General features: G+C 40.5%; 1 protein-coding gene across 5 annotated transcripts; it reads right to left on the minus strand.

Moving 5' to 3' along the window:
* Window positions 1-419: 419 nt before the first annotated feature.
* Window positions 420-12,764, minus strand: LOC127353551 (calcitonin gene-related peptide-like). 5 transcript variants are annotated; one of them, XM_051382851.1, is made up of 5 exons: window positions 12,712-12,745; window positions 4,681-4,772; window positions 3,494-3,628; window positions 1,412-1,599; window positions 420-1,121 (listed from the first exon to the last, which is right to left on the minus strand). In XM_051382851.1, exons 1-4 carry the CDS (start codon window positions 12,712-12,714, stop codon window positions 1,437-1,439), a joined length of 393 nt encoding a protein of 130 aa, XP_051238811.1. In that variant the 5' UTR covers window positions 12,715-12,745; the 3' UTR covers window positions 420-1,121; window positions 1,412-1,436. The 5 variants fall into 5 exon arrangements, with proteins under 5 accessions (XP_051238811.1, XP_051238812.1, XP_051238807.1 ...); XM_051382852.1 differs by having other exon boundaries at window positions 1,412-1,596; window positions 12,712-12,735; XM_051382847.1 differs by lacking the exons at window positions 420-1,121; window positions 1,412-1,599 and adding an exon at window positions 1,969-2,628 and having other exon boundaries at window positions 12,712-12,764.
* Between the last annotated feature and the right edge of the window lie 288 nt (window positions 12,765-13,052).

Raw genomic sequence — 13,052 nt, forward strand, 5'->3', positions numbered from 1 at the left:
TTTTTTTTTTTCTTTTTCTTGTATCATCATGTATCTCAACATGTCCATGCCGCCGTGGCGTCAGTCAGAAAATACTCCCAATGAAACTGATGTGTTTACACCTGCAGACCGTCACTACATACATTTAATTTTCGGTGTTTTCCAAATTACAGATGTGTGCTACAAATTTTCCTGATGTGAGTGTGTATCTGTCAGTGGGAAATGTCAAATATCTAACCAATGAATTACAAATCACTCTGTTAATGTGAAACTCACTAATGTCATACGATTTATCGTTATAATTTACGAACACTGTTAATGAATAATGAAGCAATGAATGTACAAATATAAGCTTCTCATAATCAGCCTCTCAATCGTTCAACCTCTTTCTAGGCCTAAATGCTTAAAAACCGTTGAAGAACAACACAAGTACCCCAAACCCGAGTGTATCTAAAATACATTTTAATCTTGCTGAAATTTGTTTTCACAATATTGTTTACAATATTAATCTGTCTTCATTCTCTTCATCCTCGCTCGGGTCCTCTATCATCTCAAAACAGAACTGTACAATCATGTTCATGTAAATTGTTCTACATCAAGGCACAAGACAACAGGCGTTGTGGGGGGGCCTTGGTTAGGCTGATCTTTAATGGCGTCCCTCTGGCACACAGGAAAACAGGGTACCCTTGGGAAGAAAATTGTGAAAGATGTAGGAGTATGGATCTCAAATGGGGAGGGGAGGTGGTTTGCATGGAAGAAATGTGCTCTAACGAGGTGAAAGGAGGAGAAAATAAGGTGATAACCACTGCTGCTTTCATTTTATTTTCCAATGATACTCATGTATAAAAAAGAGGAACCATTAGGATGTTTTTTTTTTCTTTTCTTCAGGAGTTCATTTGTTTCATGTACATAAACTCTAAAGTCTTTTTTTCTCATTTTTTTCTCTTATTTGCCAAAAGCAAAAGGTTTCACTAACAGGATGGAAATGGGGACGAGAAGTCCTGTCGCATCTTTTTTTTTCCCCGTAAGAATGTGAGGGAGTGGATAAAGGGCCAGTTCAGTGTTTATTTTCTGCACGATTTTGTTTTTGTTGATTTTTCTTCTCAGGTTTTTTCTGATGTTTTCTTGTCGGGTCTTAACCACTGAAAGAAAGAAAGAAAAAAAGAGAAATAATGTAAATTTATCATCATTCCATTTACAAATCATTAAAAAGTCCAAAATTATTTGAATACATATGTAATAAAAAAAATTATCTTGTCAAAAGTCAAGTTGGGTATATTGCTTATTTTTTTTCATAATCCTGCTTTACTTTTTATATTCAAAATCCTTTTGTCGTTGTTTTTAACTAGCAGATGGAGAAATATAAAGTTTTTCGATGATGGATTATAAAAAACGAAACCAAAGCAAGAACCAAAGAAGAAACTTTATTTACCGTTTCTCTGAAGATTGTGGAGTGCTCACATCTGGACGTTTCTCCTCCGCCTGCCAAAGGCCTTGGCGCCAACATTGGTGGGGACGAAGTTGCTGTTGCCCATTCCTCCCGACCGGCTGAGGAAGTCCGCCAGGCGGTGAGTCACGCAAGTTGCCGTGTTACAGGCTCGCTTCTGTGCTGTAACGCTGCTTCAGGAGAGCAAACAGGGGGTTAATGCCAAGATCTGGTGCGAGATTCATCCATACAGTACTGACACACAGTATGTCTGTACACTGTTCATTTTTATCAACATTAACTTCACAGCAGAGAAAAACATGAAGCTACGACGTACAGGTTAAAAATATGCATCAAGCATGCAAGGTTTAATCGTATATTTTCTGAAGTTTGACGTTTTTCTTACCTTTGAACTCTGATGAGAGCTTCATAGATTATTTGAAAGGCACTATCAGATGTTCTAAAATCCTATTTATGTCCATTTTAATGTCCATATTTGAAAATGAGTTCATGAAGTACCCACTGACTGTAAAGTACCCCTAAGAATGAAAATGAGCTAAGGCTTCCTGGTAGAAAAATACGTTTATTGAACAAGAAACATGGTGTCGCATGAGTGGATCATTTATTAATGGTTCAATTAAGTGATCTCGCTCAACCCTTAAATTTCAAGGGCTTCGATGCCATCAAATGACTCCACGCACAGTACACAGAGATGGATGGCTGAATCGGCTCCTGAATTACATTAATGAAAACTAAGTCCGATTGTCTGAAATCATAGGGGCAAATCATTCTCTGCCAAAAAAAAAAAAAAAGGGGGGGAGAACTGAAAAGTTGGTTGCAGTTAAAGGTCATATTCTTCTCATGTCAATCAGGCAGGTAAAATCAACATGCACTTGTCAATCCAAAAACAATAAGAAAGAAACAGGGAGAGGAAGAGGACAGGACAGGAGGAAAGAGGAAAGAAACAGAAAGGTAGAGGAGGAAGAAGAGATGCAGTAAAGGTAAAAGGGTTTGAGGGAGGATGAGGAGGAGGTTAGATGCTGTCAAACGTCTCGCCGTAGCTTGCATAGCTGTCGGTCTCAGGCGCACTGCGCTTCTTCCCGGGCGTTCCTGCTCCCACGTTCGTGCGAGGGAACGTCTGCAACTTGTGCAGCTCCTGAGACAGTTTGCCCAGCACACAGGTGCTGAGGTTGGAGCAGCGCTTGGTTATGGGCCTGTCCATGCTGTTCGGGAGGGGACACACAAAACACATGCAGAGAACAGGCTCATAGATATGGGAAAACATGCACACAACACTTTTTTTATCTCTATCTTTTATTTTTGGTTCCATTCACGCACCTAATCTCTCTCATGCGTTTATTCCTCATGCCATCGCAGATATAAAAAAAGTTGAAATAAACAGCATCATGCTTTTTTCCCCCCCTCCCCACCATTCAAAGAACCCGTCATCCATCCCCTCATGCGCCAAACTTCCATCTCCGCCCCCACCCCAGTCAATCTTGTCACATCTTTTACACCCACAGAACAAACAGAAACCAGTCGCTTCCCACTGTCATGCAACTCCACTTAATTGACGTCATGCACACTTATTCGTTCCGTTAGGCATCCACTGTTCACATGCCCGGCAGGCAGGCTAGAAATAGTCCGTTCAAACAAAGTCAAAATCAAACTCATCCATGCGGGAGCAGGGTCATGACAGAGAATAGGGATTTTTTGTGTATTAATGTCTATTCTTGGAAATGGTCTGTTTTGCTCTCTTTTTGTCAGCTTAGACGTACATACCTCTACGCCTGATTGAACACAAGTGGGGCGCTAAAAAGACACATCTTGAGTGGTGTTAAAGTGAAACCAGAATATGAAACGGTTCCCTAAGAAGATACACAAAGTCCAGCATGGTAGCCCAGAAAAGAGCTGTCCATTTTACCTCTGAATTTAGGCCAAAAGCTAAGTTTAGTTTCACGTTTAATGTTTCATTCTGTCATCATAGTTAAGTCTTTCATTAGCAGTCTCTGTGCAGGGAGGAAATGTTAATCTGCTTTCTTTTAAAAAAGGGTTAAAATAAAGTCTTCTGTTTTCTTATTTGTGTACCTGTTTCCTTCAGTTGCCTGCTGTTCCAGCTCCTCCGCTGTCATCTGCACAAACTCCTTGACAATGGCGTTGAGTAACCTTCGCGCCTCGTAGTCCGTGAGCGTGACTCGGTCTGACATGGACTCTAAACCCGGTCTGTGGTGATAGGGTGAGCGGGGAGGTTTAGGGGTCAGAGGAGTTGGGGGAGGAAAGGCATTGAGATCAGCATTAAATCCTTGGCTAGAATTATCACCTGCAGTTAAAAGGAGGGGTGGGGATGTGTGTGGGGGTGTTAAGGTGGGGTAGGGTGGTGGTGGAAGACACTGGATGGATAGGAGGGTTCAGAGGGGTTGGCTGGGACGTCACCGACTCTGAGAGGGATGACGTCTGAGTTGGAGGGCCCGTGGCCAACACGGGGAAACAATCTGCGGAAAGTGCCCCATCTGAGAGAGGGGCTGATGTGCAACCAGCTTTAGATTTATTACAAAATCGATAGCTTCATGGGAACAGCGTGGGGAGTGGCTTGAATGGGGCTTCATATAAATATATAGGTCTCATTTATCTCCCTCTGAAGTGAATTACACTTTTCTCACTTTTTCAGTTCTTTTTTCTTTCCATTATTCCCTTTTTAAACACTTACACTGAGAGTAATTTCCTCCAGTTGGATTAGAGGTATAATATGATACACAAACTTTATATACTGATTAGGATATTTAATTTTAATTAATTCTATATATATAAAAGATGTATTAAAGATGTATTAAAGATGTATTTTAAATCTTACACTATCCTGCTGATGTAAAGTGCCAAAACTTAGCACCAACAAATTATGAACCAGAACAAATAATTTTGTTTGTTTGTGTATGTGCACATTATTACATGTTATCTGTACTATCTACAGATATCTTTGAATGCAGCTTTTTCCGTCAGTCCTCTCCCATTTCTTAATATTTTTCTAAAAATATTGTGATCATAAAACTCTAACTGATTCCCAGGAGAAAAATTTGTACTACGTTTCTTTTTTTCTTGTTTTTTTTTCTGAGGCGTTGTTCTTGCATCGACCCTCCATTCCCTCCCACTGGATGCTTGTGACTCTAACAACTGGGAATTTACGTCTGCTCTACTTTTGCACATTTTCAAGTTGCTGGAAAATGCATCATGTCAGGTGAGAGTTTGAAGTGTAAAATGTGAATGTTGCTGCGTCTCACCTGGCAGGGGCGGCTTGTGAGCAGTACATCTGGCAAATAACCAGGGCGTAGGCAACGAGGAAAGCAGAGATCTTCAACATAACCATGGTCCCCTACACAGCAAGAAAGACACCACCATCAGCACCTTGTGCACAAGACTGCAGCATTTCACACTCACACACTGCTAAAATAAGTTCTCAAATCATTAAAAAATTAATCTACAAAACAAAAACCAACATACATCTATAAAATACACTTGCTAGTGTCTGATCCTCTTGCGCTGCTGAGAAGAAGTTGCAACAAGAAAAAAGGGCTTTCTGTCACTTCCCAGAGAGGTGAGCTCAGCTCTGCCCACATCTCAGCGTGCCACTGTTTAGCTCTGGTCTCCTGCTGAACATCCTTGATTTTACTTCCACACAACACCCCTTCAAAACTGAGCCACATAATAATCCCCCCACTCTTCTTCTGCAAAACGCACTGTTCCTCCAAAACATCCAACCAAGAGCACAGGACAGGTAGTTCTCTCGTGCAGGTCCCGGAGCTTGTGTGTGTGTGTGTGTGTGTGTGTGTGTGTGTGTGTGTGTGTGTGTGTGTGTGTGTGTGTGTGTTTGAGGGTAGGTGGGGGTCCTAGATTGTGCAATACATGTAGCTGTTGCTAGTGCTGGAAGAGGAAGGGTGAAAAGGGAAGGGATGGGGGGGGGGGGGACTCCAAGCTTGCCAACTCCCTAAGGGACCAGTGCATTAGTGTAATGAGCTGCAAGCACTCTCTCTCTCTCTCTCTCTCTCTCTCTCTCTCTCTCTCTCTCTCTCTCTCTCTCTCTCTCTCACTCTCACACAGACACACACACGCACACTCTGAAACCTGTTTCCTCTTCTTTACTTTTCATTCTTCACTTCAGTTTCTTCGCATTTTTGAGTCCCTGTCTTTTTTTTCCTATTTCTTTCCTTTTCTTCCTCTCTCTCTATTTCTATCTCGGTCTTTGGACTTCAAATAGCTGACTGGACCCTTGTATAATGGGTGGTGGTGGTGGTGGTGGTGATGCTGGTGACCCCAGTGGCCACACTCAATCCCATCACCAACACTATCACATCACTGCAGTCTAACACAGTGACTCTGTGTCCATATCCCCTCTAAACCAACACATGCACACAAACAGCTTATCAGGTACATTTGTAGTCAAACAGCCATTCCAACACATCGGCCAACAATAAAAGTCAACACTTACCTTCAGTGATAATCACCCAGCAAAAAAATAAATAAATATAGATCTCTATGTATCTCTATGCAAAACAAAATAAGTTGACTTTCTCTCAACTTGCAGGACAACTCTTGATTCTGTTGCATGCAGCGTCAACGCACCAGCCTATATATCCCACCACTTGGATTTGTGCATTGACTGTGTAGGTGTTTAATTATCTGCCGGCAGCCAATCACGTCGCTCTGATGCTATGGCAAGCCAATGGGACGACTCCTTTCAGTCCTGGCTCACTAATAAGGGATATGGCTTTGCGCTGACGTCATTCCTCAGTCACTAAGTGCTCCATTCACAAAATCCACCAGTCATTTGGACCATTTGCTATCCCCAATTTGCATTGATGTCATTAATTAAATAGGAGGCAAAGCAAAACTGGTGGCCGTGGAGAAGCATCACCAGCAATAAATATTTTAAGAACCTTCCAAAAATGTTACATTGCATGCTATATCTCAAATGCCAAATCGATAATGGCCCCCCCACCCCAACACCACTACCACCCTCCTAGCTAAGCACTTGCAGGCGGGGCCATCTGCTGGGGAGGGATGTATACTACACAGTGACGCACTTCTGGGCTCTTCATTCATAACGCTGTTTGGATAGCACCAACTCCAGCACTACGCCCACTGTGCTTCAGCTCAGCATAGACCATCTAACACACAATCAGCTTATGTAATCAGTTTGTTAATGATTTGATTTTGGCCAATATGATGTGATTCACCACAAATAATGAACTCATGGAACATATCATGTACTAAGCCACATGGGTCAACTCTGCTCAGAGTATCTAAAAAACTACTTTCAAAGTACTTTTACAAAGTAATTTTTATCCTCTACAACATAAACTGTGTATTTCTTATCAGTGTGATTAACCTGAAACCTATTTCTCCTCTCAGCTACTGTACGTACTCTCTGTCTGCTTTAAAACCTCAGCTAAGTATGACAGCATCCCTCCCCACAACAGAGAAACATCAAACCATATTGAGTTAATAAAGTGATACCACAGTCAGTCCAGTAATGATCACTGCCGCCTGGGCCTCCTCCCACACACTGAGTAAACGAGTTGTTCTCAGCAAAGACCAATCGATGACGGCCTCCGACAAGAGCCGTTTCTCAAAAGCAATTACACAACTGTTTGTCGTGCACCATCATCTCAATTCCCTTCCTTTTCATTAGTGTGCAGGACAGCATGTGTGTGTACAGCATGTGTGTGTACAGTTTATGTGTGCGCACACTAATGAGCGTGTGTGTATATCTGTGACTCAAAGTCCCTGCACTGTGGACAAAATGAATGGATGTACAGTAGGTGTGTGTGCTTTCCTATGTGTGTAAATCTGTGTGTATGTTCTGGATTATATGTCAGAGTGAAAGAAGGGGAGGGGTTGCCTCTCCTTGTCTGCGTCATAGAGGAACCCCATTAGACAGGATGAGCCTTTTAGTGCTATTGAGCCACAAGGCTCACCCATGTCAGACGCTAAATCACTGCTGAATAGACAGCTGCTGGGTCTCAAGCTGCATCTGCGAATCTACTTTCTATCACTTTCCTACCTGCACACCTACTGTCCTGCCTTATTTATTACACAGTGCTGGATAGATTTAAACATACCAGGAAACCATTAACCTGTTATAGAAATTATGACTTTCGCTTAAGTTCTCATATCGGCTGCAGGTCAAAAACCTTTCTTCCAAAACTTTGAGCCATGTTTTTTGAAATGTGCAGGACATCACCTGGACAACCAGTGGGTCACTGACTAAGAACAGGTTGCTTAACTAGAGACTATCTCTCAGTAAACCTGCTGCCGATACATTAGTTTGTCCTTTAGTTCTTCAAGCTCTAGTTGAGAGTAAAAAATAAGTTTAAAGTTATATCTGTAAAGCCAGCATTGTCTAATGTTTTTACAAATAATAAGTGATCAGAATCATTTAAAACATCCTATAATTACATAAAAGGTGTACACATAGTGGCTTCAACCAATCATATTACAGTGCCTCTATCTGAGTTATTTCTTTTGACAATGTGACACTTAACTAAGAGCCTGTCCTCACCCAATACGATGTCATTTCAAAAAAAATCTCCGTAAACACGCCGCCATTTCCAGAAATATCTGTGTCCACACGGATTCACTGAAACGACCTAAAACGCTGTAGTACATATGCCAGGCCTGTATGTGGTGCTTGGACGCCGCCACACCAATACACTAAAACCGGAAGAGAAGCCATGGAGCATGCGCTGTTTACAAACAAGTAGTAGTAGTCTACCATTGTTGTTGTTGTTATGGCGTGCCTAGCAGCGGCGCCTGAGGTTAAAGGCTAGAGAGGCGGGGCTAATACGTCATTGTTTCGGAAAAAATCAGTTTTCGTCGTCCAGACGACTCCGCGCAATCTGGCATTTTCCGGATTTCCCACTCTGGGACCCGTTTAAAAAAAATACCGTTTTCACACCCCGAAAACGCCGTATCCGTCTGGACGCGAGGCCGATACGATTCGAAAAAAACGTATTTGTGTGGACAGGCCCTAAAGTAGCATTGTAGCATTTTAAGACACTCATAGCCATGGGTTTCAACACAACGTATCTGTGTTTTCAAGTCAGTTGTATTTCTATTGCCCAAACTCACAATTTCTTCCCAATAAAACCCCTAAACTAAAACTGCATTCCCAAGCAAGTCTGCATACACTCAGTTGCCAATTTATTAGGTACTGTAAACTATTGCATCTTAATACAACAGCCTCTCATTAAATCCATGAAATTTATAATGTTCAGTTTTTGTTGAAAATATATAGAGTTGTTGAGAGATTCAACTTTATGATCATTTGATTTAAGATTGAATTGTGTTGTACTGACAGTGGATTCTGTTATTTTCTCAGATGCAATTCATATCTACAGCACAACAAAGGACACCTTCCTAAAAAATGTGCCTCTAAGAAACTGAGCATTATAACCTTCATAAAGGTGTGATTGCAGTAGTGTTGTGTTACAATAGTTAAAGCGAGGTGTACCTAATAAACTGGCAACTGCTTAATGCTGCAGCTTGCATGAAACTACTACTCTACATATTCTCTCATCCTGATGATTTATTCATATACCAACTTACCTAAATACAAACCTTACTACCTAGACACCCAGCCATTACATATTGAATCTATTTTTTATAATAGAGGAGCTTGTGTGTCCAGAGTGTGTAAAAGCAGAGAGAGAAAACAAAGTGTTATACAGTATACATGTGTGTAGTTCTTCTAAGAGCTCTGTCTTAAGTTCTAGTGAAGGTCTATATGATTGTCTACTATATGTGCTGAGAGTGTTTAAACAACCCTGTGGCCTTTCAAAACTGATTGGACAAACTGTGTGTGGTGTGGATGTGTTACCGTTAAAAAGCTGACTTGTTATATGTAATGTGTGAGCACACACACACACATCTGTGTGTTGGAGCTAATCCATGTGAATATTGTACAAAGCCAGACAAATGTATTTATACCATACATGCATGCTTACATATACGTGTTCATATTTTCAGCGTAGGTGTTCCTTTTCCGTCATCTGCATCACACTTCACCCTAGGGAGCTGCACAGGCCATCTCTGAAGTTTTCCCTTAGTTCCTAAGAAAACTTTCTGGAGCTTTAAGTCAATACGGTAACCTTTGAAGCCGGGCATCCCCCAGCTGAGATCAACACACTCACTCTAGTGTAAGTTATTACTGGGGACACAATGACTGCTGCTGCTGTTGTGGTGTTATTGGCTGGGAACAAACATTATGCTATATGTCATCTTAATGGCTCAGCTCTTTTGGGCCAACCAAGAACCCTGAGTGTAAATGTAGCAAAGAGAAAGTACACCTGTATATATGACACTAATACACATCAATGGTATTATTGACACCACTGGACATGTGCTATATGTCAGCGTAATGACTGAGCTCATTAAAGAGGTATGTATAGGTATGTTTCATGTCATGCACACTAATAATAGCTGCATGACTTCAGATGCTGTTCTATATGTCAGCGGCTTAGATTGATAGAAAATAAAAATCTCATCTGGGTAAATGTGACAAAATTCAATACACACATACAGGCAGCGGTGGAGGAAGTACTCAGATTTTTTTATTTAAGTATAAGTAATAATGATCTGTTAGAAGTAAAAGTAAATTAGTAAGTACATTTTACATAAGTAAAAGCACAAATACCCATTTTATGGAAAGGTCTATATTTCAGAATCATACATATTATATTATTAGGTTATAATTATTGTTGCATTAATGTGTGTGTGAGAAGTTATCAAATAAATGCAGTGGAGTAAAAAGTACAATATTTCCCTCTGAGTTTCAGTGGAGTAGAAATATAAAGTAACAGAATAAAGAAGTAAATGTACTCAGTTACTTTCCACCACTATACATAAATACAGGTGCACTCACCGTTCTCAGTTCAATTAACTGTGTGTATATATATGCCTGTCAAATGGAAACCATGTATTTAGCTAAAAACAGCCTTTGCGTTTAACAAAGATTGGGAGGATTTTCTGAATGCCCACATTTTCTTTCTAAAATAAAAAATGTAAATCACAAAAACTCTTTGCCAGGAAGGGAAGTAAAACTGCTTCTAGATCTGAATATGCATTGATTAATTGTTTATTAATTAATTAATAAGTTGATATGCTATCAAAAGAAATGTAATCTGAAACTAGTTTTGAATGTGATTGCTGATATGAGTCATTTTCAATTGAACAATCTCAGATATTTTCTGGTTCCAACTTCTCATATGATAGTGATATTGTGTTTGGCTTTTAGGCTGTTGGTTGAAGCCGACCAGTTTAAAGACACCACTTTGGACACTGGGAAGTTGGGATGGAAGTTAGTTATTAGTTATTAGTTATTAGTTATTAGATGTTTTTCCTGCAGTATGACAGGATTTTCTGCTAATATTAAGATGTACTAACATGGTGACACCTGCAAATTCTGCCTTTTCCTCCACTTTACACACTATTGTATGGTGTCATTTCCCAGACTGTGTCATACCATACCTGTCCACTAGAAGCCCTCACTGAGTTTCCCTCCTCTGTGATTCACCTTACTCTCCTCGTTATCGGCCACCTCCCTGCACAGCTTCCCTCATGAACTCATTAGTCAACCTGGCTGTGTTTTATTTATTTATCAGATTTTTCTGTCTTATTATCCCTACCTGCCTGATGCCAATGTACGCATGCCAATACCAACTAAGCCAACTAACTAAGGTTAGGCTGCATCCCATCTGCTCAATTACGGGGCCCTGGTATATGTACAAAGGGTCACTGTCATGGCTTATTGGGACACTTAACAGCATCATTAATGTTATTAGTTCCACCTGTGTCTTTCCTCCTAGAGTTAAAATGTGTGCTGTGAAATAGGTTTATTTTGTTTTGTTTATGAATGATTATTATAGACCTGAAGTGGTTTAATCCAGTATTTCAAAAAACAAAAACACTTTTCTGCTTACCTATCCTGTTAATCATCTTGTAGCCCTCAGATTTATCTAACACCCCTTGGAGGGGGGGCTCTGCTTTAGGTCTATAACATATAGGTACATAGTGGTGGCTATATAAACATTATCCCATGAAAATTACCAGCCAAATAATGAGTTTTATCCCAGTGTATACAGTATACTCCTTAATGAAATGAAGACACAATACATGTTGTGTTTGTACAAGGGGCATGACTATTGAGTTGACAGCTGTTGTTATTGGTTTCTCCGCCTACACCGACAATGAGAGTGAAGTTAGCTTGTTATTGAATCTTCCATGGATATTTGTTGTTTCATTTTCAGTAACTTGTAAAGAAAACGATTAAAACCAGACTAATGAGTATGTTTGTGATTCTTAGAAAAAGAAGGACAATTTACAACTACCGGTTTGAAGTGACACCCACAGATAATTGGAAACAGTTCATGCCACTTCTTTGAGGCTTAATGAAGGACATTCTGGGAAATGCTGGAAATCACTAGCCAATGGACACGGATGATTGACTTTAATACTGTTGAAAATGCTTTTTGCTGTCACACTACAATCGTTCATGCTTTCATACCACGATAGCCCTGCACATACACTGTAGAAAGAGAGTGCTTTGTCAGACAAACACCATTAAATGTTGAAAAGCTATCCATCACCGTTTGAACTTAGGAAATTAATCGGCCTTTAATCGATAGTGACAGCTGAAGAGAGGGGTAGACATGCAGCAAGGAGCCACAGGTCTGAGTTGAACCCGTTGCTCCTACAGCAAGGACTCAACCCTGGCACATGGGGCACTGGATCTATCAGGAGAGCTACTCAGAGAATTTTATTCTTATTATTCATTTTATTTCTTAGTCTACTAATGTTTTGTTTGTTTGTTTTCAGATCAATCATTTCCTCTATGCCAGAGTCTTCAAATGTCAAAAACCCAGAGATATCTGATTTACAAAGTTAAAAAATAGAAAAAATAATGAAAACATCACATTAGAGACAGTGGAACCAGTAAATGTTGGAAATTGATTATCAAAATAGTTGCCCGTTATTTTAATTGCTGATTAATTTCTGCTGATCATTTAAGCTCTAGCCCTGTCATATGTCACTCTATCATATCATATTACACAAAACAACTAATATATAAGTAACATACTATGTGAGGCACAAGAACTGTGAAAGCAAGATCCCATCTCACAAGCTGTGAATATGACCAGTATTATAATGTCATACTTTTCCATGAACAGAAACCATCACCAAGTCACCACTGGGTGGACAGTGAGTGTTGATAGGGTCAGAGCAGGGTGATATGATCTATGAATGGCACTGCTCACCATTGGGCACCTCCCAGTCAGTTAAGGCCAGGCCCATCCAGATAAATCACTTCCTGAAGAGAAAGGAAGGCGAAACAGCACTTAAGTCATTATCCAACTGCAGCCTCCTGTAATGGCTCTCAATCTCCAAATCTAATCAGTGGCCTGCCACCACAACGGAGGCTCGCCACCTGATTAAAAGCAAGTTCAAGTGGTGGAACTGGTGTCACTTTGTGGTTTTACATTAGAGAGAATCGAAACCATGTTTAAACACCTGGGGTGGAGGGCTCTGTAGGGTTACCAGGAACAGTTGAAGTGGAGGATATGTAGCTTTAGGCAGCTGTTACACACTTCAACATGAG

Source organism: Dicentrarchus labrax, unplaced genomic scaffold (genome assembly GCF_905237075.1).
Source record: "Dicentrarchus labrax unplaced genomic scaffold, dlabrax2021, whole genome shotgun sequence".
Classification (NCBI taxonomy): domain Eukaryota; kingdom Metazoa; phylum Chordata; class Actinopteri; family Moronidae; genus Dicentrarchus; species Dicentrarchus labrax.